Source organism: Vipera berus (genome assembly GCF_964194415.1).
Source record: "Vipera berus genome assembly, chromosome: Z".
In the NCBI taxonomy this organism is placed as follows: Eukaryota; Metazoa; Chordata; class Lepidosauria; order Squamata; family Viperidae; genus Vipera; species Vipera berus.
The window spans coordinates 102,532,059-102,554,951 of NC_138205.1; the positions used below are offsets into that span (position 1 = coordinate 102,532,059).

The window sequence follows — 22,893 nt, forward strand, 5'->3', positions numbered from 1 at the left end:
TTCTAAGGCCCACTTCACTTCACATTCTAGGATGTCTGGCTCGAGGTCAGTGACCACTTCATTGTGATTATCAGGGACGTTAAGCTCATTCTTGTATAGTTCTTCTGTGTAATTTTGCCACCTCTTCTTAATCTCTTCTGCCTCTGTTAGGTCCCTGCCATTTTGGTCCTTTATCATGCCCATTTTTGTATGAAATGTTCCCTTCATCTCTCCAATTTTCTTGAAGAGATCTCTGGTCCTCCCTATTCTATTGTTTTCTTCTATTTCTTTGCACTGTTCATTTAAGAACGCATTCTTATCTCTTCTAGCTATTCTCTGGAATTCTGCATTCAATTGGAAGTATCTTTCCCTTTTCCCCTTGCCTTTCACTTCCCTTCTTTTCTCAGCTATTTGCAAAGCTTCCTCAGACAGCCATTTTGCTTTCTTGCATTTATTTTTCTTTGGGATGATTTTGGTTACTACCTCTTGTACAATGTTGCGAACCTCTGTCCTCTTCAGGCACTCTGTCTATCAGATTTAATTCCTTAAATCTATTTGTCACCTCTACTGTGTATTCATCAGGGATATGATTTATTTCATATCTGAGTGGCCTAGTGCTTTTCCCTACTTTCTTCAGTCTAAGCCTAAATTTTTCAATGAGAAGCTAAGCCACAGTCAGCTCCTGGTCTTGTTTTTACTGACTGTATAGAGCTTCTCCATCTTTGGCTGCAGAGCACATAGTCAATCTGATTTCTGTGTTGACTGTCTGGTGATGTCCATGTGTAGAGCTGTCTCTTGGGTTGTTGAAAAAGAGTGTTTGCGATGACCATCATATTCTCTTGACAAAATTCTGTCAGCCTGTGCCTTGCTTCATTTTGTATTCCAAGGCCAAACTTGCCTGTTATTCCGGTTATCTTTTGGCTTCCTACTTTAGCATTCCAATCCCCCATGATGATAAGGACATCGTTTTTTGGTGATAGTTCTATAAGGTGCTGTAGGGCTTCATAGAACTGGTCAATTTCATCCTCTTCAGCAGCAGGGGTTGGGGCATAGACTTGGATTACTGTGATATCGAATGGTTTGCCTTGGATTCGAACTGAGATCATTCTGTCATTTTGGGGATTGTATCCCAGTATTGCTTTTCCTATTCTTTTATTGACTATGAAGGCTACTCCATTTCTTCTGAGGGATTCTTGCCCGCAGTACTATACCTGATGGTCATCTGAATTAAATTCACCCATTCCTGTCCATTTTAGTTCGCTGATACCTAAGATGTCGATGTTCAGTCTTGTCATCTCTTGTTTGACCACATCCAGCTTTCCTTGATTCATGGATCTTACATTCCAGGTTCCTATGGAGAAAAAATCTTTATAGCATTGGACTTTCCTTTCACCACCAGATACATCCACAGCTGAGCGTCCTTTCGGCTTTGGCCCAGTCGCTTCATTCTTTCTGGCACTACTAGTACTAGCCCTCTGCTCTTCCCCAGTAGCATATTGGACACCTTCCGACCTGAGGGGCTCATCTTCCAGCATCATATCGTTTTGCCTTTTGGTAATGTCCATAGGGTTTTCATGGCAAAGATACTGGAGTGGGTTGCCATTTCCTTCTCCAATGGATCACGCTTTGTCCGAACTCTCTGCTATGACCTGGTCGTCTTGGGTGGCCCTGCATGGCATAGCTCATAGCTTCATTGAATTACGCAAGGCCCTTTGCCACGACAAGGCAGTAATCCATGAAGGGGAACCAACCATTAAAATTTATTAAATTTACATGCTATCAAGCTCTCAATCAATTGTTTAATTCGTTAATTTGTTGTTAAAATAAATTAAAAATAAAAGAGCAATACAAAATCCCCAAATAGCATAAGATAAAATAACTAAGGAAAATAAAATACTGGAATACATTTATATGTGGGTTTTATTATCATCTACTGTCTGCTGAATCTAAAATATCACATATTATTAAAACTACAGCCCAAATAAAAATACAAATTAATAATTCGATTATTGTTCAGACTTCAATTATTCCTGGTATCGGAGATGATCTCTTTTGGAGAGCAACAGGTTCCCCACTCATTTTAGACCTACTGAAATTTCTGGAAAAAAATGACTATTGCTAAAATATAAACAATTTAGTCTCCAAACCACCCCTGAAATTTTTATTGTAAGACTGAAAATAAAAATTATTTTAACATGCATGTACATAAATAACCAGAAAAAGATGCAATTGAGGAAAATATGTTCAAGCGGTGCCTTACAATCAAATGTTAGTTTCATATTTTATTGAAAAATGTTAATTGTTCTATGATTTGCTTCCGTATTCCCTCACTTGGATAAATAGTAAAAGAAAGAACATAAATTATTTCTGTTGGATGGTGGAAAGTACATTACCTCATTGTAAGTATTGAGAAAGATTCACAAACGAAGTTATTATAAATTTTAAAATATGTATGGCCTATTTCTTCCTAACTAGACTGAATTTCAATCTACATGTTCAGATTTATTTCTTCAACTATCACAAACTATCCTAAATATCAGGGGGAAAAAGATATGAAATTTGTCTATGCTTATTTTACAAAATGCAGTACTCTATGTAAATTGCTTATCAGTCAAAAAATGATTTAGAGATAAAGTATTAGACATGTCAAGGAAGGCTCTAAAATCACCCACTGGCAACATAATATTCATACACAACACAGATATATGTAGAGCTTACAGGTAATTCTCAAATTATGACCGTTCTTTTAACAACCATGCAAAATTATGAAGGTCTTTGAAAAAGTGACATACAACCTGTACTTACATTTATGTCACACAAACCCTCAGTTCATGGGACCACAATTTGGGCATTTGACAAAAAAACTTGCTTTTATGACCAATTACAGCATCCTGCAGGCACATTATCGGAATTTATAACTTTTGTTGTTTTCCAGAAAATAATGCCCATGTGATTCGCTTAGTGACCATGGGAATTCACTTAATTGCCACGCAAACTGTCATAAAATTGGGCCCCACTCAATTTATAACTGCAATGACTTGACAGAAATTTCAGCCCCAAAAGTGGTAGCTTGAGAACTATCTGCACTCTTTTCTCTCTCCCAACTAGTCTGATGCAGTTTTTCTATTTATTTTGCATTTAGAAATACAAATGCATTTTTTACTTTGATAATGCATAAAAATACCAGTGTCATGAAGAAATTACAAATAGAGCTACCTAAATCCTTTTGGATTCTTAGCTGTATCCATTAGAGTTGCATTTTAAGATGGGTGGCCATACACATGTTTTAAATAAGTGTATGTAACCAGTTGACTATTATTAATATTGCTGTCACTTTAAGAATAAATTGTTATGGAATATTCCCTTGATAAAAATGGAATTTAATACTACAACTCCAGAGGTTTGTTTTGTTCTTGAGTTTGGTACATTGCCAATACAGGAAGAAAAGCAATTAGATGTAGTATAAAAATATCTTTAACTGAATTATCTTGCTTGTAATTACTCCCCTAGGCATATGCAAAGTTTTCTGTTCATTAATTGTTCTATGCGCAAAACAGCTGGTTTCAAATAGTCTGTGCCCAAACTGAAAATGCATGTTTGGGGAGTTTTGGTCAATTCCATGTATTCCATATACAGAACAAAACATGGCTATTTTATCCATAGAACAATACGGGGCTGTTTTGTTCCAGACAAAAGCTTGGCACTTTGATGTGCTAAGAGAGGATGCTGGGAAATTGGGAAACAGGTAGATTGATGAATCACACTGGAAGCTGCTGAGGGGAAGAAGGGCAACCTGCATCAGAGTTATCCTGTTTATCTTGTAGAGATTATTTTACTGAAAATCTTCTAATTCTTAATAGCTGAGAACTTCTCTCCAAGGTTCCTCACACAGGCTTCTCTAACTAGATTTACTGAAATGATTTACATAAATTGAGGATCCAACATATCTCTAAATGGCTTTTTTCAAAATGTCTGGTTTGATTTTCTTTCTTCCTTTCTCCTCAAACCTCCTCACAGTTTTTCAGACTGGGGTCAAAATAAGTTGTCTTTATGTGTTTTATAAGTCACCTTGGAAGATTTTTTTACTTAAAACAATGGGTTAAAATGCACCAATAAATATACTATAGTGTAGTCTAAAATATTTAGAAAGTATTTTAAAATTACAAACTAAAATAAGAAATCAGATGTGGAAATTTGATATCAGATTAGTTCATCAGAAGAAATAAATCTGTGACTAAGTCTCCACATCCAGAAATAAAGTACCAGTCAATAGTATGGATCTGTAGCAGCAGTTGCAAGTTTTCAAACTCATTATCCATTCATTAACAATACTATTGTGAAACTTGATGAAATAACGCTTGCCAGATGGGCTCAGGAATATATATGTGTTTGGGTTAGGGATGCATTAACATGATGGCAACAGAATGTAACTGCTTTCAGCTGCTGAAGAATGAAATATGATCTTCATTCCTGCCTCCTTGCACTTTTCAAATTTTATATTTATCTCCATTCAATCAACTTCTGCGAAGCACCTTTCTAAGCATACAGTACTAATGCCCTTTAATTTTTGATTCACTATTAGCTTTTCTCTGTATAAAAAATGGCATTCTTACAAATGACAGGCAGAAGGACAAACCTTTTCCAGTTATATCATTAATATATGCAGTCTGATTGCCAACATACACAATTTATGATTTCTTTTTTTTGGATGCTAAAACTGATATTATTTGAATTCTCTTTTTAACATCACTATCCTTTACCATTCACATCTTAGAAACAGTTATTCCAACATTCCCTCATTTCTAGTCTTTAATTTCAAACATACAACATAACTATTTTCCTTCCTCTTTCTCAATATTTGTTCCTCTCATATTTCAATTCAGTCTTCCAAATACCATAGTTGTCAAATAGGTGGATTTACAGATAAGGAATTTTGTCATAATAATGCTTTTTGCTTTCACATATTTTTAGTATGGATGTATGGATCTAAAGCCAAAAAGTTGCTTCAGATCAGGCATGACCATGCCTGATTCACATGTCATGTCTTCGTTTTAGCTTCAGATAAGAAACTCAGCACCTTTCTTTACAATAACACAGAGAAATAATAAGTTACTACTCTGTATTGTGGCAAAGCCACCTGATAGATGCCATACTATAAGCACAACAACCAAAGCCCAATTTTACATAAGTGTGCTTATACTATTTTGCACAAACCAGGGACTCTAATCTAGAAACAAACCATTTATTTCGAGACACTAAAATATATCCAGAGTACCATGAAGTACCAAGTGTTAGTTTTTCAGTATGCAAATTTAAAGTTTCTCAAATGGAAATTTTACTATTTGACACAGAATTCTATAGTCCAGCACAGCAAATCTCACTGAATGTGGTGGTAATTACTAGGAAAACATGCATGTTCACAGCTTTTCCAGAACACTATGAATCATTGAATTTCATTGTTCAGTAATTTAATTCCTGTTTTAATTCTTGTTCTTACTTTAATCCTTTACAATTAATTATTGTTAACAATTAAAACCAAATCCTAAAAACAGATACTGGTTTACAATTGGAAATACTGTATCAGTATGTAACCATATAACTACGAATAAAAAACAAAAGAAAAAGAAACAGGAACAGAGTAGGGAAGGAGAGAGCGAGCTTATTTCTCTCTCTTTGTCTTCTGAGCTTTATTAATACATGTTCAACCAATCCTAGTATTTTTAATTAGATGATAGTGGGACATAATAAAGGTCCATTGTATAGCAATTTAGTTCCTTCTAACTGAATTAAAATCCTGAGATAATAGTTGGCAATTTTAATGTTATTTAGCATCTAGGGTTAATGTGTTACTTAATGTGTTTTAACATAGAAGGTTAGGAGTTACACCAGACATTTCCTATCTACACAAAAAGTGGATAACCAAGTTAGATTATCCAGATATAATATTTTAAAGCAGAGACCCATAGGGAAACAGAGCAAAAATCATTCTAAAGTATTTATTATAGAAGAGTAAGGAAGCTTTCGGCAAATAGAAATGCACTTAATGATTCTGCGAGCAATCAAAGTCATAATGGGTAGATCACTGAGGCAGAATGAATTGTATTGTGGCATGTAAATGGTTTGGTATCATGTAATCCCTTATTCTGTTTTTAAAGAATGCTACATACATTAGGCTTTAAACTACAGTTTTCACATGTGTCAATCTGAAAATTATTCAAAACTGCATTTTTTTGCAATTTTACTAACCAATATTTCTTGATTAAGTTAGATGAGGTTTGGGTAGTCAAACGGGTTCAGGAGTCTCCTACAATCTATGAATTGCTTATTTCAGATATCAGCAATCCTGAACAATTATTCTTTACTTCCACAAGACTTGGATGAGACAATGTTAATAGCAGATACCATACGCAGGAATCAAATTCAGATGCTGGTTCTGCTTCATTATGTATTCAGAAAGTATCAAAGTTGATTCTCCTACTCTTTTGCTAGCAATGGATTTTTACATTAAAAAAGGTGTATGGTCACATTCAGAATGCTATTATTCAGAAATGAATAGGAGGAAGTTTACTATGTCAATATAGCTATTATCAAATATAGAATGTGAAATGAGAAAGTGGAATTATAATTTATGTTGAAAATATTTTGGATTGTATTAAGATATAAGGCATCTATGCCACTCTAAAGGTTAATTACACAATATCCATGATGTGTTGTAATCAATTACTGCTATAACAACATTTAGTTTATTGTGCATCCATTTAAGCATTAAGACTGTCAAATACAATGTGTCAGCATAGGCATTTAAAAAGCACTCAACAGCTGTCTTTTGCTCCCTGATTTTTTTGAAAAAAGTTGATTGAATTAAAAACATTATCCAATTCTAGAACTTTAGTCATGGAAATCTGCTAAAAACATATTAAAACTAACAGCATACTAAGGATTCTGTGGCAACTCCAGTGAAATTTAATCAAAGTGCCTCTTAGGGAATGTAAAAGTAGTCTTCACTTACCAACTTTGCTTGGGACTGGCAACTCCATCAATAAGCAAAGCAATTGCTAAGCAAAATATATCCTGTAACCATTCCACTTAATGATGGCAGTAGCAGTTATGACTGAGATATCAAATAACCTCAGCTTGCAATCTCCTGTTGCCTTTCCCATTTACTCTGTTTGACAGAAGCTGGCTGGGAAGGTTGCAAATAGTTATCAGATGGCCACATAACACTGCAATTGTACTAAATACACAAAGGTTGCCAGTGCCTGAATCACAATCCTGTATCAATGATGCTGTGATTATTGTAAACAGGGGGACTGGTTATAATCCATTTTATTCAGCAACATCATAATTTTGAATGGTTGTTAAACAAATGGTTATTAAGCAAGGATTACCTGTTGGTCCAGTCATTTGATGCTGAACAGGAAATCACATTATTTTCTGAAATTTTTAAACTCACATAAGTACACAGAGCTTTACTTGAATATTTGCTTCACAATGTACCAAACCCTGCAGCCATTTGATATGATGCACAATATGAAGTAATTCCTATTATAATGAATTCAGAATGCACAGAGAAGCAAAGACACTGTTGCTCCTTTACATTCCTACTCTTGTTATTTAAAGACTATTTGTCAAATAGCCTTTGGTTATATGGTTCTTTTATATATTAACCAAAGAATGATGTAATGGAGTATTGATTTTAAATGTGAATAACTTAAATTCCACACACAAATGTTACACATTTTGCTATCTATCTCCATAGAAAAGGAATACAGGATACCAATGTAGCAAATCAATGATTGCTGAACTAGATACTGCCTCCCTGATCATTACACTGGTTCTGCTATTTTCCTGGTCCTTATTTTGTCCTCATAGTTGCCAGTTGCAAGCCTAAATATTTACTAAATCAATTGCACTGGAGCTGTAAAACAAAGCTTTATGATGAAGGGGATTCAAACTCATGTTCAAATATATCATTGCATGCCTATCTTCCAGGATTTACTTTGCTTATCAAGCCACTTCCTTCAAGGACTGTCAAAATGCATCAATCACTCCTATTTCCTACTATTATTGTTTATAATGAGCAGCGCTAATTAGACCTACACCTCAGGGCAGGGAATTTCTTTAGATTACAACTTTGAATCTGTTACACCTCTTGTGTGGGTAATAAATGAGGAAATACTTGGTTTAACTGGGGGCTGCTTTATCTGAACAGGTGAAAAGGCACTTGTCTGTAAGCGAAAGGAACAAAGCATAGAGATATTATCGCTTCTACGTCCCAACTTATGGAAAAGAGGCTAGAGCAGGGATGTTCGCCGGGGCAGATGCTAGCCGCCTCCTCGTTACCTGGTCTTCTATGTTCCGTGAGGAAAAAAAAATATACACGACGAGCCGGCTCAGCTCAAAGGCCCCGCTCCCAACTGACCATCCCTTCGGATTCTAAGAAGCCTGTGACACACTCCTCCAGAAGGAGACGAAGCGGCAGTCCACGGACTGCGCGCCTACCTTTCGCGACCATGTCCCTGAATTGGTTTTCTCTCCTTAGCCAGTCCCCGTCTGCGGTCATAGTCGTTCCAGCCTCCCTGCTCTTTACTCACCTTGATACCGACGGGAGACGGCGTAGCAGGCAGTCAGAAGGAGAACAGCGCCCAGCGCCAGCGCTTTGGCGCTCCTCACGCTGAAGTAGTGGTTGATCTCCCGCTTGCCCAAGCTGTAGGCCAGGGCCGCCATCTTGGCTCCTCCATGACAACAGTGCGCGAAGAAGCGGACGGGAGGGCGCACACGGGCAGCGCTGGGCTCCCAGGAGGGAAGGCGAAAGCAGCTGCTGCCGCCGCCGACGCCGCCACCGGAGGCGGCGGAAAGGCAAGTAGATGAACGGCCCAGCCGCAGCTGACAGGGCGTCACTACCGCCTGTTTGAGTTACTCCTGCTCAGCGTCCCGCCGCCTATCTCAGCGGCGCAAACCCTCCGTTGCTTGCTCCTCCTCCTCTTCGTCGCCTTTTCAACTCGGCAGCCAGGAACACGTGCACCGGATCTGCGGTCTCTTGGGGCGACGGCCTCGGGCAGCGTTCCTCAAAACTTAACAATTGGAAAATAGGCGGACTTCAAATCCCAGAATTCCCAAGCCATCCATGGGAGGCTGGGTGGGGAAACTTGGGATTTGAAGTCTATACATTGTCAAGTTGTCAAGGCTGAGAAACGCTGGCTTCTGTGCTACCGTTCCCGTGAGAGCCAACGCGGGGCTCCGTGGGAGAGCTGCGAGGATAGGGATACTTCGAGGAATAAACCTTCCCACCCCCTTTAGTCGTCTTTTCATTCCTCTCATGGCATTCAGGTTCATGGTGAATGAGGATGTAGTAGCGACTTTTTTTGTGTCACCTGCTTAAACTGCAAGGGTAGCGCTTCGCGAGGGAAACACAGGCTGGCGCTAGCCTGACGCAGAAGGAGGCGGTCAGGGAGCAGCTACTTCCCTACCTACGAGGTATCCAGGCAGAGAGCACATCTCTGACCGCGTACTCGTCCTATCTTTATGTAAGGTTAGTTTAACAGTATCTTGCAAATGTGAAAATAGCCCATCTTTTATTCTCCCGAAAACTAGGAAGGGTCCGTTCTTGTCCTCCCTCGGATTCAAATTTCGTTTTTCAGACCTTCGTCTAGGTTGTGACTTTTCTTGTCTCCTAAAATTATTCCTGTTAAATAGCGGGTTCTTTGATGCAGGAATGAAGATGCGAACAGAGTACAGGTAACTCATAGTTTATTTCGTGCTGTGACTGTACTGAGAGAAATGGCTGCAACCAATATATAGTCTAGCCCAGGGGTAGGCAACCTTAGCTCTTTTATGACTCCTGGACTTCAACTCCCAGAATTCCTGAGCCAACATGGCTCAGCTTGGAAACCTCTCCCTTTCCCCTCAGCATGGCTGGCTCAGGAATTCTGGTTGTTGAAGTCCATGAGTCATAAAGGAGCCAAGGTTGCTACCCCTGATCTAGCCCCTAGGTGGGAGCCAATAGGTTTAAATCAACCATTGCTGCCTGGAGATAGCCAATTGCAGCACAGGAGACTTGTAGTCTGGGTTGCTGGAGAGCCCTTAGCTGCTCCAGCAACCCACGTGGTATTTCCTCAAAAAGCCCAGTACATAACACCCCCCCCTTAGCTCAGACCATAATAAAATCAATTAGTCTCAACAATTGTCAAAACTTAATATCTAAACATGCTAAAAGTGATAAAAAACAAGGTGGACTACAATGTTATTAAACAATGTCTGAATGAATAGGCTACCAAAATGGCACTTTTAGACATTTAGATCATAACACTAGTTCTGTAGTCTAGTGGCAACAGGATTTACACAACTTATAGCTCTTTATTTTACAACGTAATCTGCAAGATATGAAAGAGGCTTGTGAGCCCTAGAGGAACGTCTCGTAGTTCCCATCACTTTGTGGTCTACCAGCTTACCCAGTGGGCTGGGTAGACTTGTGTCCGTTTGTGCTCCTGAGTCAAGGGGATTCGATGCACTCTGGCTAGCCTCTCCAGGTTGGCCCACCCCAGAGTCAGACTGATTGGCAGAGTAGGCACAGCGGTTGCTGAGGTTTGGCTGGCTTGCTCCTTCAGGGGGTCCATGTTGCACTCCAGAGCTCCCCAGTTCTCCCTCTGGTTCCATCTCAGTTAGGAAGGAAAAATCCTGGTAGTCCATGTGAGGGCTGGCTTGGCCACATATTCTGGATCAAAGCCGTTGCACTGTAATTAATCCCTTGTTAAGACTTCTATGGTCTCTATAAGCAGATGCCATTACCATTAACAGCTCTCTCTCCAGATAGCTGAACTCGTGGAAACACCCTTTATCATCTAAAAAATACCTTTATTGCATGTAGAGTAGAATACAACAGGTGGGGTGCGTTAAGATGATGTTTGAACAGTATTTCCAAGGTCAGAAGACGGTAATAACTCACAGCATCTGCACGTGGATCTGGAGCACATGTCTGCTGGTTATCACATGTCTGCCGGTAATGGAGAATGAAAATATCCAGGGATGAAGAAAGAAGAAGTCCAATAGAGATATGCGCTCCTGGCGTCTAAATGAGAATTTGTTTAGAAATCAGGAAAATGTGGATGAATGTAAAAAACAGATGAAGGATTTTTTTGAAATTAATATGCATAAGGGTACTTCTATTGAAATGGTCTGGGATGCTAGTAAAGCTTATATGAGAGGTGTGTTAATATATTTGAATAACAAATATAGACGTAGTCTGGAATTTAGGAGGAAGGAATTAGAGAATGAAATTAGGGAAAAAGAAAAGGCTTTAATTTTGAATCCATCGGACGTGAAGATTAAAGAGGCAATTAATTTATTAAGGGGACAGTTTGACAAGTTGATGGCTGATCAAGTGGCAACTAATCTACGGTATGTTAGACATAATACTTTTTGCAATGCCAATAAACCAGGTAGATGGTTAGCTTATTTGTTAAGGAAGAAGCAAAGGGCTTCTAATATAGATAGAATAGAACATAAGGGTAAGGTAGTGTATCAGCAGAGTCTTATTAAGAAAACTTGTTGATTTTTACTCTAAGTTATATGCTAGGGATAAGATTAGCGAGGTAGATATTGATGTATATTTGATGAATGCTAATATTCCTGTTCTTACACAAGAACAAAAGGAAGAGATGAATCAATTGATAACTGAGGAAGAAATTTTTTCAGCAATTAAACAATTGAAAGTGGGCAAGGCGCCAGGGATGGATGGGTTGACTGCTGTGTATTATAAAAATTTACAGTTAGAGATGGTAAAGCCATTAAGGGAATTGTTTCAGACAATCCAAATGGGAGGAGGGGTGCCTCCGTCTTGGAAAACTGCTTTTATCTCTTTGATACCGAAGGAAGATCAGGATGTCACTCAAGCAAAAAATTATAGACCAATATCACTTTTGAACACGGACTACAAGATATTTGCTAAGGTTTTAGCTAACAGATTAATGAGGGTACTGCAACAAGTAATTCATGGTGATCAAACTGGGTTTATAAGTGGTAGACAGATGAAGAAGTAACGTGAGGCATATAGTTGATTTGTTAGAATTTCTGGAAAGAAACAACCAGATCCCTGCAGCGTTGATCTTTTTGGATGCTGAAAAAGCTTTTGATCAATTGGATTGGCAATTCTTGTTGAAAGTATTAGATAAAATGAATTTTGGGGATAAATTCTTACAACCAATTAGGGCACTATATCAAAAGCAAACAGCCCGTATAATAGTAAATAATAGTTTGACTGAAGTATGTAACATTGAAAAGGGCACAAGGCAGGGGTGCCCGTTGTCACCTTTACTATTTGTTTTAACATTGGAGATATTACTGATTAAAATACGGGATTCAGGAAAAATTAAGGGAATTCAAATAAGAGATTAGGATTATAGACTGAGGGTGTTTGCAGACGATCTGGTTGTTACGGTGACCCAGCCAGAAAATTCTGTTGTAGAATTGATGGAGATAATAATGCAATATGGGAAAGTTTCTGGATTCAAGGTTAACATACAAAAAACTAAAATGTTGTCTAAGAATATGACAGTATCACAAAAGGCTGCTTTAGAAGCGTTAACGGGATTTGAAATTGTCAAAAGGGTTAAATATTTGGGGGTATATTTGTCACCCTCAAATGCAAAGCTATATAAAAATAATTATGAAAAGCTATGGGGAAAAGTTCAAAAAGAATTGGATAGTTGGAAAAAACTACAATTGTCTTTATTGGGAAGAATTGCAGCAGTGAAAATGAATGTTTTGCCGAAATTTCTATTTTTATTTCAAATGATACCTATTCTTAAAAAGGATTCAAACTTGGAGGAATGGCAAAAGGGTATTAATAAATTTGTCTGGGCAGGGAAAAGGCCACGAGTTAAATTTAAGATTATGCAGGATACGCGTGAGAGAGGTGGTCTCAAAATGCCTAATTTTAAACTATACTATGAAGCTGCTGCTTTGTCAGCGATAAGTGATTGGATTAATCTAACACAAGTGAGATTATTAAATCTTGAAGGTCATGATTTGCTATTCGGTTGGCATGCATATCTATTGTATGATAAGAAGGTGGATAATGTGTTCAAGGTGCATATTTTAAGACATGCTCTGTTTCGAGTTTGGAAAAAGTATAGACATAAGCTAAATTATAAGATACATTTATGGGCAATACCGAAACACACAATAGAAAATATAAGTGTTGGGTTTAAACATGATGTGACTACATATAAGGAAATTTTAAGTTTGGAAAGGAATGTATGGCATTTGAAGCCGTATAATATCTTACGAGAAGGAAAGATTGTTCAAACTTGGTTTCAGTATGGGCAATTACAGGCCAGGTGGAAAGAAGATCAGAAAATTGGTTTTTCAATGACTGATGAAAATTTGGTGAAGCAAATTAGTAATCAAGGTCAAGCACATATCAAACGGATATATCTTGCATTGATAGCAATTGATTCAGAGACAGAACTTGTTAAAGACTGTATGATAAAGTGGGCTCAGAATTTTCAAGAAGTCATTACAATGGATACTTGGGAAAAGATTTGGGTGAGAAATGTAAAATTTACGCAAGCTCAAAATTTAAGAGAGAACTTTTATAAAATGTTTTATAGGTGGCATTTAGATCCTAAAAAACTAGCAAGTATGTATCCGAACTGCTAGCCTAAATGTTGGAGGTGTGGTGGTGAAGATGCAACGTATTTTCATATATGGTGGACCTGTAAAAAGGTTAAAGCATTTTGGATTAAAATTTGGTGGAATATGCAGAAGATATTTAAGAAAAGGATAAAGTTTTGTCCGCAATTGTTTTTACTGGGCATTACTACTGACACTACTGTTGTGGACACTAAGTTGATGTTGAATTTAATCACGGCAGCAAGACTTTTAGTAGGGCAATATTGGAAGAAGGAAGAACTGCCGACTATAGTGCAATGGACTTTAAAAGTTTCCAACCTGGCGGAAATGGCAAAGATCTCAGCGTATTTGAAAGACCATTCGCAACAGAGATATATTGTGGAGTGGAAAAAATGGATTGACTATATCCAGAATAAATATGGGATTAAAAAGTTTCATTTAGTATTTGAATAAGTGCTGATGTGATATTTATACTGCTTGTAGTCATTTTATAAGAGTTAAAGTGCGATAGATTTAATAGTCTATTGTTTGCATATGGTAGATTATGATTGTTTCTACTTTTATACCTTGTATTTAGCTCTGGGAAGTCGGGGAGGGGGGAGGGGGAGGGAGGGAGGTGTTGGGGAGGGTTGGGAAGAGGGGAGGGGGTTGGGAGGGGTTTTGTTTTGTTTTTTTATAAATAAAATGTACTGTAAAACTCTTCAATAAAAAAGAAAGAAAGAAGAAGTCCATCCCAGAAAAAGGGAGGGGAGAGGAAATATATCATAGGGTAGGAGGGGTTCTGGCTGCCCACACTGTAATTTCCCCAAAATGGCCACGTGGTGGCAGCACACTCCCCATCTGGTATTTCATAATACCACCATATAAAATCATATAATGGTAGTTATTCAAATGCAAATAGACGTTTGTGGTTTGCTTGTTGTCATAAACACCTGAGAGATATAAGAAATAAACATGAGATATATACGACATAAAACCTGAGGGATCTAAGCGATAACCTGAGATATATAAAACATAAAAACCTGAGAGATGTAAGAAATAAACATGCATACATATTGCAATAATAGAAACTGCCATTACAGGCTGCAAATAGTCTAGATTAAAGTTCAAATAACTTTTCTTCTCGGAGTCAGGATCCAACCAGGAAAGGCAACGAATTCAGTCTTCAAGAGGCAAAAGCAAGACAAGTTCTGCAATAGTCTGATGAAAGTTTTTGGTGCCTTTCAATTCTTGAGCTTGATGGTCCTTAAATAGAACATGGTCTCTGACTTGAAGATTGGGGTGAAGATAAGACCTTTGTGACTGGAGCGTGAGCTTGTTGCTCCCCGCCATGTTGCTCCCTGCCATAATTTGAAGCAGGGTTGGATACAGGTGATTGCTGTGGATTGCCTAGAAGTGGAGCAGGATGCATAGCTGTATCGTGCTTGTCGCTATCGCATTCTGTGCACTTGACAAAGGCTTTACAATTTTTAGCAAAATGGTCATATGATGCACAGGACCTGTAGCATATTCCAAGTTTTTGGAGAACCTCTTTCTGCTCTTGTATAGTCTTATCTCTAAGCTCACGACATTTTCTAAGAGGGTGAGGGTTTTTGTGAATAGGACACTGACGATTAGGATCTTCATCCCCACCACCTGAATCACTCCATTGAGGAGGAGATGGTACAGGATGTGAGATGCCACCACCTGAATCACTCTATAGAGGAGGAGATGGTATTGGAGGTGAAATGTCCATCTTGTAGACGCAACTTCACGTGAGTCTCTGTGTTGAGCTGCTGTGTTAACATACCGTGATGATGATGATGGAGCAGGCACACTGGGTTCATCAAAGTCGAAGTTGGGATCGTTGTTCGTCCAGGCGTGGTGGCTTATGAACCTGCAAAAATATGAGAATGGGGGAAAGGAAACATTATTGCGTAGTTTGTAATCTGAGCCGTGCCATTTCCAGTCCACCTGCAGGCCGTATGGCAGTTTTGACACCACTGGATTGACACCATGGGAGGTATCCAAGTAGCTTAGACCACGTAGACATGGGTCTGTTTTTGCCAATTCTATCTCCATGAGGAGATCATTTAGTTCCTGGAGCTTGAGATTGTCTTTGTTGCTTATTTCGGAAAGTTTTGTAGTTTTTTGAATAGAGCCTTCTCTAATGCTTCTGGGCTTCCGAAGGCTTGTTCAAGTCTTGCCCACGCAGCAGTGAGACCTGCATCTGGAGAGTCAACATGCACTGATCTCAGTCTTTTAACACGATCTGTAGATCCTGGCCCCAGCCACTTTATGAGTAGATCGAGTTCCTCTCTGGCGGTAAGGTTGAGATCAACAACAACAGCTTTAAAGGTTGCTTTCCAGGATCTGTAGTTTTCTGGACAGTCATCAAACCTTGAGAGGCTGTTGGCGATGAGCTCTCAACGAGTCGTGTGTCTGGAGTAGTCAGAATGGTCTGGTCTTTCACTCCTTGATGCCAGAGAAACTTGTGGGGTCCCTTGGGTGTGAAAGTTCTCTGGTGAATAAGGGTGAGGCATACCAGGATAAAATGATGTTGCACGAGTGTTCAGATGTGGTGTAGCTCCTAAGGCTTGTGCTGGCTGTCGATTCAATCATTGTTCATTGCTGGAAGTTACGTTGTCATTGGCAAGATGTGATGCAGTTTGAAGTGTTGGTGCGCCTGTGATGTGGGTTTGAGGAGGTGCAGGCCTTTGTAGGCTTGGGTTCTATGTGTTATTCATAGGAAGCACAGTTGACGCACCTGCGTTGTGTTGTTGAAGATGTGTAGGTTCTTGCAGTTCTGTGGTCTCCGAGTGGTCAGTCAGGACAGCGTTGTTCGTAGGAGGTGCAGAAAATGGCTCTGCATCATTGCAAACATTATGACTTAACACATATTGACTGGTGCGTTCCATCGGATCTTCCACTTCTATTGGGATGGAACAATCTGGATTGGTGCCCTCTCGCATCGCCTGTTCATAGACCTTCAGCTTTGCTCGCGCAGCTGCTTGTTGCTTTTCTATTTGCAGAATTTTCATTTGGACCTCCTTCCTCTGCTTGATGGGCTTTTCTCTGGGCTTCTATTTCAGCTTCCCTTCTGGCAAATGAAACAAGCATGTCCTTTTCTTCTGCAAGCGCACGAGCCTCTACTAGCTTGTCATGTATGGATGAAGCCCTGGAGCGAGAGGATCTAGCAGAGCATACTGTGTGTCTACTTGATGTGGACCTATGAGATCTGGTCTCCTGCAGTTCAGCAATACGAATTTTTGCCTTATTCTTTGCATCTTGCACTAGATCTCTTTGCTGCTTCAGTTCCTCATTCTTGGTTAGTTCTGCTGAGGAATCATCTACATTAGAGTCATTCAAAAAACCTGTGTATTTTGCAGACAGCCGCTGGTAACTCTCATATGCTGCAGATAGACGACCTATAGAGCCTCTTAATTCAACAGGATTATCCTTAAGGCTCAGCAAGACTGACATGCAGTATTCAGTTCTATTCCACAGTTCTGACAGATTACTGGAAAATTCATCTCTAGTTGCCTCATAATTTTCTCTGAGTTTCTGGGTTGGTTTTGTTGTACGCTTAGGTTTTACAGCAGGATCTTTGTACAAATCAGGATTGTCTGGTCGAACCAGCTCTTCTGAATCAGTGGGACACTCCACCATGGTTAGGATAGGTACAGAAAACTTCCTAGGTATTTTTAACTAATTCGGTGAACTTCGCTCTTTGACCACCAGGGGACGTCTTTTGCGTGGTTAGAGACTTCAGGGAAGTTCACCCTTTGACCACTAGGGGGCACCTTATGCGTGGTTAGAGACTTGAGGGAAGTTCACTCTTTGACCACTAGGGGCACTCTACATGTGCCTGGGGACAAGCCTTTTATTTGCTAAGCAGCCACTGGGGTGCTGCTTGCGTAAGTGGGTATTTCAACAAAGTTCACCCCTTGACCACTAGGGGTTGCTGTTTGGAAGCAAGCCTGTTATTTGCCAATCAGCCACTGGAGAATGTGCTGTTCTGCATGAGCAAATACAATAATTGTCCCTAGCCTCCACTTGGACACAAGGTCAGCCAAATTGTTTCTTCTTAGGACCACAAGTTTGTAAGCCGGTCTGGAACTCTTAAGGAACTGCTTGTCCGTATTAAGAGTGTCAACCGTAGGCTGTAAACTGTGCCGTTAACGAAGCTTAATTTGGTCCTTGGGCTAGCAAGACTGGGCAAGATTGCCTTGCTTTAGCCTTCAGTTGCTTGGTAACTTAACTGTACACTTGCTGAATAATCTCTTTTCTGGAGATTCAAAACATATATTTTAGGATTGTTAGCTAAATCACTTGTTTTTTTATATAAAGATGCTTTCCTGGCTTGCCATAAGTGTGAATCAATGTCTTCACATGCTGCCTGCTTTAACAGAAATCCAAACTGGCAAGCTGCTGTATTAGCCTTGCATTGCAAGGGTGGGGGCTTGGTTGCCAAGGCAGTTAATTGTTTTATGGCTCTTTTATGGCTGCTTCTCAGCAGCCTGCTGAACAAAGGGAGCCCAGCAAACTGGCAAATTTTTCCATTCGAGCAGAAATTCAGCTCTGAACACAAATAGGATTTGCAGCACAAGATCTCTGTTCTTCCCAATGAAATTTGGATGACCAGGAGATTACGAACAGACAGTCTCTACATTGTAAACATTCAAAGTACATCTTAGCAGAGTTCATTTGCATTTCAAGGCCTCTCCAATTACTTAAGACGCTGGCTAGTGATTCACTGGCAAGGAGACAGTAAGATTTTAACAAGCCTTTTTGGCTGTTCTCCTCAGGAAGACACAGAGACACAATCCCAAAGGCACAGCTCTGCCTCTTGCAGAATCAGCCGGAGAATGGCGAATTAATCATCTCCTATTTATTGCAGGCATGCACTATTTCGAAACGCCTTTGACTGCTTGCTTGCTGATAACATGCAGATATACGAATTGCAGACAGAAGGAATTCAAATTACATCTTCTGACTATTCTGGATCAAAGCCGTTGCACTGTAATTAATCCCTTGTTAAGACTTCTATGGTCTCTATAAGCAGATGCCATTACCATTAACAGCTCTCTCTCCAGATAGCTGAACTCGTGGATGATGTTTGAACAGTATTTCCAAGGTCAGAAGATGGTATTAACTCACAGCGTCCACACGTGGATCTGCAGCACATGTCTGCTGGTTATCACATGTCTGCCGGTAATGGAGAATGAAAATATCCAGGGATGAAGAAGGAGGAAGTCCATCCCAGAAAAAGGGAGGGGAGAGTAAATACATCATAGGGTAGGAGGGGTTCTGGCTGCCCACATTGTAATTTCCCCAAAACGGCCATGTGGTGGCAGCACACCACAAGTTTGAGGACCTTGGGAGGGACTTATGATGCAGTCCTCATTTAGTGGCCATTCTGGAAACCGTTTCCTGAGCTGATCAATGTGTCTTCTGACAACTCACCCTCCCTCCAACCCCACTTCATAAGATAGGGGTCCAGATGCCTTGGTGCTTTGACCAGGAACCCACAGATTCCCATAACCATAGTTCCTGGCCCAAACCCAATCGCCCATGTGCAGCCCTCTCGGGGGTTTAGGTATAGAGGCTTCTGCTGCCACTCTATCTGGATGCAACCTGTCCAGTTTAGTGATCAAACACCTCCACCAACGTAGTTCTGCAGGACTTTTGCCTGTGGCAGTGCAGGGCGTAGAATGCTGGCAGAGTAAAAAATCTGCCAATCTGTGATGCCAATCACCTGTGACAATGCGCTTGAGTGCCTCTTTCATTGTCCTCACCATGCGTTCAGCTTGACCATTAAAAGATGGATGAAAAGGCGCAGACGTTGCATGTCTGATGAGATTAGCTATACTGTAAGGAAAGCCTGAAATTCAGCAGCAGTGAATTGGACCCCATTGTCTGAAACTAAGACATCTGGCAACCAATGTGTGGCAAAGAGTTTTCTCAGCATCTGGATGTGAGGCAGGACATAAAGTGAGACAGGACATAAAAGTGAGGTAGGACATAAAAGTGAGGCATAAAGAAAATGCATGTATTAGTTAGAAAAGAACAAGGAAATGGAGAATGCCAAACCACAAGTTCAACTGTCGGTCACACCTCGTAGGCCAGCACAGAGTTCAGTTACAGCTAACCACATATGTCTTGTTCGTAGCTAACCACAAACATGGTGCCAGAAACTTAGACACTTAGCAAGACACCTGTGACCTTTGCCAGAGAACAGGTTGCAAGACATTTAGCTATAATTTAGCATCGCTAAGGGGGGCTAGGAATGAGCTAGAAGGGGCCTAGAACTCATGTAACCAATCAGAGCTCATAAGTTACATTTCCGTGTTTTGCTACTTTTGAAGGCTATATATGTACTTGCTTTTCCATGAAAATATGTTCAGACATTGATATTGCTTTTTGTTCTGAACCTTTTGTGCAAAATAAAACAAACTTCTTTTGATTCCGGGGTCTAAGTCTCTTGATTCTGCAACATTTATGACACCCCATTGATGGGACTTGGAGTGATATTTCGCTGAGGACAGCGCGGACCAGCCAGTGCCCAGCCGGGGCTGTCACGCTATCCTTTAGCCGTCATGGATGATTTTTCCAAAAGGAGGCGGAGGGCACTGCAGGTGAACACCCGACCGATCCAAGAACCTGGACTGAATCAAAATAAGTCACCCACGAACAGAGACTGAAGAGAAGACACCTGCAGGCAAGTATTGAGAAATGGTAGCCCACTCGTTTTGAGAGTGGAAGAGGGGGCCTGATCACCCCCCTGGGTCTGGGATCAGTGAGTCCAAATGAGGCCCAAGAGTTGTGTGGGTGGTTAAGCCATTGCAGTTCCTGTTGGTGACAGTTGGAATGTCCGGCACTGCAGGTCAGTGGCAATGTTTTAGGAAATGGGTGGTGGAGGAAGTATCCCTCGGACACCTCTTCACTGTATGTTGAAGATTTTTATGAAAGGTTTTAGTGGAGATTATGGTGACCCTAGGGCTAATCCAGATGACTTAAAAAAATTCTGTGAGAATGAATGGCTGACCTTTAATGTAGGATGGAAGCCTGAAGGTAGTTTTAATCCAGACATCATCTCAAAGGTGCACCAAATTGTTACTGACCCAGATTGTGGTCACCCAGATCAATACCAATATATTGACCAGTGGCAAGTAGTAGTCAAACAGAATCCTGAATGACTTTGCAAGTGCTGAGTTGAAGTCATGAGAGTCTGCATGCCTTGAATGAAAATAAAAGCATCAAGAGATTAATAATACAATATAATATTCTTATTTTATAATATTTTTCAAATATCTTAAACTTAATAACCAAAATTTCTTTTACTTCAACTTTTAGTACTTCCTCTCTCTTCCTCTTTATATCTACTATCTCATATTTAAACTAATAATTTTTTTTCTTCCACTACATAAAGACCTATTTATTACATTCATCAATACGTTTTAGCTTATATATATCTTAAACACCTTTTTCCTCTATTATCAGTTTCTTTTCTGTATTTTACATTATTTGTATTTCTTTCATAGTATTTGATTGTTCCACTTTTTCTTTAGTATTCTGTATAGATGATTCTGTAGTTGTAGTCATAATTTGAGTTTGCATATCCGGGCTACCTTCTTGTTTTTTATTTAGCTTCTTATTTCATCACCAGCTATAAGGAGGGTTTGTTCCTGCTCTTCTTCCATAGGGAAAATCCATTTCTAATCTTCTTCCATAGTAGTATATTAAACTAAAAGCTTTACAATCAGGAAGTCCACTAAGTAAGGAGCACAGCTGATGTTTCAAGGTTGCATGTATTTTATCTATTTTCTAGGCTGTCAACCAAGTCTTTTTAAAACAATAACAGCTTACAATCTCACGTTTAGCCACAAGATGTCGCCCCAGAGTTATTTTAATCTTTTCAGTTTTTTCTTCTATTTTAAAAGAAAAAACCCAGATCTTCAGTAAAAATAAAGAGTAAAAATTAGAGAAAAATAGAGAATAGAAAATAAAAAATCTTTTAATCCACCAATTTTAGGAGATAGAGTTCCAATTAGGATCCCATTATTTTTTCAATGTTTTAAACTCCCCTGGGTAGTCGGTTGCCGCTTTTTCTGGAGGGAGGGCTAAAATCTCCCTTCCCTCTCCATAGGGGGAAAAATACTTAGCAGCTTATGCATTTACAGAAAGTAATTAGGCTTTAGGAGAGGTAGATCCCACCCAGTCTCTTTCATGCTGCTTTGACGTTGTCAGATGGTGAGTGTGACTTCAGCTGTCTGCAGCCTAGTGACGGGCCATATCTCTATGGCCGGTCTTTCGTCTGCTGGTTTGGAGGGATTCGCTGGCTCTAGTGGGAGAGCTACTGCATTCCTGCGCTCCAGTGAGGGCTCCTCCTTGCTGACTATCAAGCCTTTTCAGAGTCCCCCAGCAATCTGAAACTGGACTGGGAAGATGGAGCTCGTCTTCTAGGCGTCCATAGCGGCCGTGCAGCAAACCAGAAGTCCGGGACTTCAAACTTCTATTGTAGGAAATATTAGGGGTATATAGGCATTCACTATTTCAATATGTATACCTTTTTTCAACTTTATTTTTAACTTTTTAAACTTTATTTCACTACCTTACACCTGCTTTGTAAAACTATATATCGAGTCATATTATGACACTATGCAATACCTGTTAGAAGTAACATAAGTGTGCATATTTTCTGCAGGTACCTATTTTAATCTTGTGTGTACCTACATTTGATACTTGATATCAGATTCCTCTGACTCTATGTGCTCCTTTAGCCAAAGAGTGTGGCTTACTATCATCTTCCTGTCACTGAGAAACTTTAGACAGGAGAAATAAAAAATGCAAAGAAAATCTCTATAAATAATCTGACTTGATCAGGCTATGATCATTATGAAATATGGACAAATTTATGGAAGTACTACTTGCAAAGAAACAATGAATGATGAGTTATGTGACAAAAAGCAAATGAAAATTCGTCAGAGATCAGCCTAATGTAAAACTTAAAAATCTTCTGACATCAGAATTTGATTAAAATCACCAAAAGGAAAGTGACCTACTCAGCACATTTATTTCTGAAGGCACATTTGCATAAAAGAGCTGTAAGTTAAGACAGAACAAATAGAGATAGAGAGCTTGCTACTATTTTTAACAAGTTTTTTTTTAAAAAAATCTTAATTTCTTGAATGCCAAATGCCATTTTAAAATTTTATTACCTCTGTTTTTGTCCTTCTTGCTCAAAGTCAAATTTTTTTTTGCAAAGGTTCACTGTCCAGTTTACTTTGCACCAGCTATTTC

General features: G+C 39.5%; 1 protein-coding gene and 1 long non-coding RNA gene across 2 annotated transcripts in view; both read right to left on the bottom strand.

Annotated features, from left to right (window-relative positions):
- CASD1 (CAS1 domain containing 1) overlaps positions 1 to 8,935 on the bottom strand; it is a 51,419-nt gene extending 42,484 nt beyond the window's left edge. The window contains exon 1 of the mRNA XM_081344863.1: positions 8,574 to 8,935. Coding sequence (XP_081200989.1) covers positions 8,574 to 8,706 — 133 coding nt within the window. The 5' untranslated portion in view covers positions 8,707 to 8,935. The remainder of the gene's footprint in view (positions 1 to 8,573) is intronic.
- A 10,421-nt stretch (positions 8,936 to 19,356) lies between these two features.
- LOC308678509 lies at positions 19,357 to 22,401 on the bottom strand. The gene is made up of 3 exons (XR_014028672.1): positions 22,327 to 22,401; positions 20,639 to 20,829; positions 19,357 to 19,561 (listed from the first exon to the last, which is right to left on the bottom strand). It is a non-coding gene; the product is annotated as an uncharacterized lncRNA (long non-coding RNA).
- Between the last annotated feature and the right edge of the window lie 492 nt (positions 22,402 to 22,893).